Below are 6,000 nucleotides of genomic sequence, written 5' to 3' on the forward strand. Positions count from 1 at the left end.
CAGGCCCTTTAGCAGAAAATACACAGATCACATTTCCTCCTTTTCTCTAACTTTAAAATAAAAAAGCACTAGATTAAAAAAAAAAACAACACAAAAAAAACCAAAACAAAAAACCAACCAACAAACCCCCCAAAAAGCCCAAACCCAAAAAACTACCTAAGTAGTTTTGTCAGTATTGAGTAATGTCACATTATTATATAAATAACCCTGTATACAAGCTCCAAAAATCTAAACTTTAGAGTTTAATAGCCCCCAAAATACACTAGGTCAAGCTGTGTAATAGTGGTATACATAACAAAAGGAATAAACCTCTACACAAGTCACTCAAATTCAGTTTTACTGGTAATACAGTTCCTAATAACACTGAAATTAAAAAGAATCCAGCACTGCTGCATCCAAATATTGCTTTAGACCCCAGAAAAACAGGATGTTTTGATTATTATTTCATTTCCCCAAACAGCAGGTGGCTGGGTTGACAAGCTTGCTTTGATACAGGTATCCCTCCCCCCAACATCTCTAGTCTAATTCTTATCACCCTAATAAATCAGATATGATGTATTTATTAATAGAATCACAAATGGGAGGCAAGACAACATAAGCAATAGGGGCACTGCAGACAACTATATTTACACGTATAAACATATCCAAATTTCAATTGTTTACAAGTAAAAGTGCACATAGATCATTACGAAGTATCACTCAAATTTCAACTGGTCCATACAATGAAGCATCACCTAGAAATGGACTAGCACTGCAGTAATTAAAATTGGAACTTCATAGTCAAAAACTAAAAGACAGTTTCCATAAAAATATTTTTTAAAATATTAAAGTCAAATGAAGAGATACACATTTCAATGTATAAAATTCATGATGCACCATGTATCCAGTAAAGTAGAGCTCTAGAAAACACCGTGGCTACCTCAGCAGCTGCAGCACTGTGAAAAGAGCTGAGACACAAAGCCCTTTGTGGGATACTGTAAGTGGTAGTGTTGGCAAACAACAGATTTAGGCACTCTAGTTTAAGGCAGCATTTGAATGGCAAGCGGTTGACTTCTGAAAACAGTTACTAGCTTGCAGTGGTGAATCTCTCTGGTGGTGTTCCAGGTTTTCAGTGCTCACAACAGGTTACTGAAGTGCTGAAGATGGACCACAGTTCTAGGAGTTTCTCTTGATTGCATTGTAGGCTAGAGCTGAGATGTATTATTTCCCCAAATCAACACAAATACATTATGGTCTGTTATCAGTTATGCCAAAAACTGGAATGTAATGATGGTTGCAGTGGTATAGTTATAGCAGCATACATGGATACTGGGATGAAACTCTAGTGCTGAAGATATTTTAAACAAAATGATTTATTACAAAATAAGACAAGCAATGATGGCAAAGTGTTATGCAGACATGCCTGACTGTCCTAGGCATGCAGGAGAGAGGTTAACGGCGAGCATGGAGGTGGCACAGGCAGACTGACAACTGCCATATGGTTCTAAATGACTGCCAATTAAAATGAGTTGGAAGAGAGCATGACTGAGATAACCAAAACATAGCACAAGCTAAAACAGAGTTTGTGCATCTGGGACAACCTAGAACAATGAAAACAAAGCAATTTTAGGAGCAGTAGCCTTTTTACTCTGGTAATGGAACTCTATTTTCCTGCACAAATTGAAGAACTTGGAATACATCCTTACCTATGTATGGAGATGCTAAGATGTTAGTGACTAAATGTATGTCTGCATGCATTCATGCAACTAGCTTTTCCCCTTGGGCCTCCCAATCTAGTACCCCACCCCCACCCACCCCCCCAGCAGCTGCATGTAACCTCCTTCAAGATCTCGCCCATTTTCTCAGAAACCCGCTTCAGGAACCTGCAGTCCAAGAGGAAAAAGAAAAGAACAAAGTTACTGAAGGCCTTTAGAAGACAGAGAAGCGTGCTCAGTTCTAACAGGCCATTCTCAGCGGCTATACATTAGCCTTGTACTTAAGTCTACACACTCATTAGAAATACGAGCCACAGCTTTTAGATTAGCTTTCCCCCCCCCCCCCACAAAAAAAAACCCCCCCCCCTAGTAATCAAGTAGTGCAATGCAGTTTCCAATCCTCAGTGATTTAACAGTGAGGGGAATTACTGTACATTTAAGACCTTGATTTCAAACTAAACATGGTGCAATTAGAAGACTTAGCTTACAGGCACAGGTTAAGAATATAAAATCATTCCCTTTTCAGGAGCAGAGAGGTTTCAGTAAGACATCAAGCATTACATGTGGTCTCTTTTTTTGTTTGTCCAAGGCATCTAGAGTTAAAACAATGAAGTTGTGTCCAATACACAACACACTACATTACAAGTACTGAAAAGGAAGGAGAGAGGCAGGTCAGTGGACTTTCTGTCCTTCTTAATCATAATGTTTTTTCCTGAGTATTTTTGTTGAGCTTTCAGAATCAGAAAACATCTTCCTGTTTAAGAAGTGAAAGCTGCCAAGTATTTGCTAAGGAAGGAAATTAATAATTTTCAGAAACTGAGTTCAGTTAGTTATTAGAGGAAAAAACCCTCTGTTTTAAGCATATAGTTTAAGTCATAAAAGTGGAACAGTAAATCTTAGAGATCTTTAAAATGAAGTAGTTTTTCAGTTCTCTGTAAAAACAAAGTATTCTATAGAAAAAGAAGGAATCCTGGTCTTTTTCAGTTTAATAGCTGGACTGGAATTAGTGCTTTGTAAAGCAGAAACACTAGATCAGTTAAACAAAGCAGGAGACATTGGTCAAAATTACAGACCAGTATAAGATGCGAAATTTAACGTGGTCATCTCCAAAAAAACCTATAGCAAACTCACATTGCAAACAACAGACCATTGCTGACTTCTGATATTCTAATACTTTCCATGAACCTGTGTTACTTACTATTTTTCCAATATTTTCCCTGGGGAATGTACAACTGAAAGCTGCCAGTTTACTGTTAGATATAGGTTACTGCACCTTTGCTGTTTTTCTCTAGCGTTACATCTATATATGATGTTGGCACATAGCCTTCCTCTCCGTTATGTCTTCGAGCTCTTGTCCACCCATCTCCTTTGTCCTCCTCAATAATGTACAAAACTTCCCCTTCTTTCATTGCTAGAGTGCCTTCATTATGACCTGGGAAAGCAAGAGGCAAGGAAGGCTCAATGTTCAGACAGAATTTCAAGTCATCTTTTTCCCAGGGCATAGTTTCCAGATTATATATAAACAGGAAGAACCAAAAATCTGTGCAAGAGAACATATGGTCAAACAAGCTTACAGTCCAATTTGTAAAGCTGAATATTTGCCAATAACTGTGCTAGTATTTATCTTAGAACAGCACAAAAGTACTGCTCATGAATTAAACTGATTTATAAAATATTTCCACTGATCTTATAAGCAACTAGTTGCTCATACAGTTAATTTACTTTAAATCATTTTACCTGTCTGCTCTATAACAAATAATCCGTGTGTTATAGTCAAGTTGCCTTACAGTCAAGGAATCACAGTGCATGTTGTTAACCTTACCATCAAACGGATATATTGCCTTGCAATGTCCTATAGCTGGTAATGGATCATCATCTTCAAACTCATCATCAAACTCATTTGGATGTGCATGTTGCTGTGGTGGGCCTCGAACTTCCTGATTTGCATCATCCGTGTAACTCCCTTCAGGGCTATAATGCAATGATTGGAGCATGAGGACTCTGAAGAGTTCTTAGCTCTACAACTCAGAACATACATGCATCACAGAAAGGGCAGACTGTATATTGGTCTGGGAATGCCTGTTAGCAGTTTTTATATTTACTGCTGGAGGTGATTTTCTGAAAATACTGATCTAACAAAGGCTTGGACTGAATTCTGCTACAAAAACAAACATAAATTTGACATCCCTGTCTCTATAGAACATGGAAAACTAGTGAGCCTCATGCAATGAAGTAAGATAGCTTTAAAAGGCAGTGCTATTTAATAAGTGGGTGTTTCGATTAGACTCACTATTTTTTTATGTTACCATAATGACATGAAGTGACCTCTGGAATTCAGAACCAGTAAGATTTTGCTTTAGAAGGACATAAACTTTCAGAAGATGAGTAACAACCATCACCTACTGTTAACTACCAAAGAGATGTACTGTTTCTACCATAAGATATAAAAGCAGTAGAGATGAATAGTGACCTCTCTCTGCCCTGTGTTACAAGGTGGTTGATATCACTGCTGTGCCGCCTGTCGCTTCTGGCTGCTACTTTACCTTCAACTTCAGAGAGCCAGGCCTTGGGGAAGAAAGACAAATATTGGTGTCAAAGGTAACTTTATTCTAAACCAGCAAATACCATTTAACAAACGCACTTAACTGCATACAGTTTACTTGTCAGTACACAGCCACACAGAGAATGCATTCACATGTGAAGTCTCATAATTACTTCACATGAAGCATGAACCTATCCCTCATGATTAGCCTATACTTCATACTAGTCTTAAAGGAAAAAAAAAATCTTTAATCACATATGAATTCCAGAATAAGTGATTAATAAGAAATTCTTCTAAACAGTTTCCATCTTTAATAACGTACATCCTTATTCTAGCTCGATGAACATACTTGAAAATATAGCACCCCACAAAAAATTGTCCCAGGAGTGCTTTCTTAAATCAAGTAGTTTTTCTGGGTGCTATATTTATAACCCATAAGGCAAACTACAATTTTACCACTCATTTTCCAATGAATTGTGTTGGAGTCTAACCTCATTCTTGTGTATTTCCATCCGAAGACGGTCCATGTTGCTCATAGTCTCAGTTAATTTGGGTTGCAAACTGCCTGGATCACCCATCTGGGGATTTTTTTCATAAACATCCTTCATCTTGATGAGGGCATCTCTGAAAACATACAAAACCCGGCAATAATTATAAAAATTACATACATCAGTACTGATTCATTAAAGCTAAAATAATGTTTCTGTGTATGAGATCCTGACCTGTGATTAGATACTATGCACAGACATGAGGAACTACTGCTCCCCACACCACGCCTAAATCCTTTCCCCATTCTGTCATCTTAGCACTTTGCCTTCCTTTCTTGTGTCATGCACAAGCACACAAGGACTCCAACTGTCAACTCTTCTCTATCCAGTCTCAATACTGTTTCCCATACTGTTTGTTATACACAATATCCTAAATATTAATAATGTTCTTTTCTTAATGCACTAAGTTGCAGCTCTCTTGCTCAACAGACCTATGCATTGATTTTTTTTTTTTTTAATGCATGCTTTTAGATCCAATGTTTCCTATGCAACATTAGGATCAAAATGTGTATTATAGTAAAGCAGAAGGAAGCAATGCTAACAGAACCTACATACAATAAACCATGAACTAAAAAATGCTTTCTAATAGCCTGGACTAGCATATTCTTTCCTAGCTTCTGAGCACTGTTGGCTTAGGTAGGGGACTTCAAAAGAAACAGACATAGAGAGAACCATGACAAAACTCCAAAGCACTCACTTTTGGTCTGTTTCCTTCTGTAGTTCTCTGTTGAGTTCATCAATTCTCTGTTGCAGTTTCTTGCGTCTTTGTTCTGGAGGGAGATGGCTGAAGTCCTCTAATGCAGGGCCCTGCAAATAGAAATAGTATTAAACAGTAACACACACGTATCTGGACAGCTGAACTAACATACCCACACACGGACAGTGTTCACTGGAAGCAGGATGGACCTTCTTAAAAACCTCTACTTGACACAGAGCTCTATAAAAGACCGCAACAGAATAAATGCACGTTCTTGCTGCCAGATCATAGTCATTCATTCAAGGTTCTTTCTGCCTTCTGTAACAGTTGGCTCACAGATGTAATTCAAAATTTGTAGACTTAATTATTTTTCTGAAAAGCTGATCCATGTACCTCCTATTACATCCACTGCACTTAAAGCAGATTTAGAAAGGACAGAATTAATCACTACAGAGTAATTTCAGTCAGAACAAAAATCTAAGATGTGTATATAATAATAATAATAATAATAATACATAT

The 6,000-nt window shown here is 37.6% G+C and overlaps 1 protein-coding gene across 1 annotated transcript; it reads right to left on the reverse strand.

Moving 5' to 3' along the window:
* Positions 1 to 1,372: 1,372 nt before the first annotated feature.
* On the reverse strand, positions 1,373 to 5,591 carry LOC104075063 (formin-binding protein 1-like; the record flags this gene model as incomplete). The annotated part of the gene is made up of 6 exons (XM_009575428.1): positions 1,373 to 1,862; positions 2,968 to 3,126; positions 3,517 to 3,665; positions 4,165 to 4,259; positions 4,728 to 4,860; positions 5,482 to 5,591. Coding segments are annotated over 6 exons (654 nt in total), but the record flags the coding sequence as incomplete, so codon positions are not given.
* Between the last annotated feature and the right edge of the window lie 409 nt (positions 5,592 to 6,000).

The sequence above is a fragment of the Fulmarus glacialis genome, unplaced genomic scaffold (assembly GCF_000690835.1).
Source record: "Fulmarus glacialis isolate BGI_N327 unplaced genomic scaffold, ASM69083v1 scaffold41623, whole genome shotgun sequence".
NCBI lineage: Eukaryota > Metazoa > Chordata > Aves > Procellariiformes > Procellariidae > Fulmarus > Fulmarus glacialis.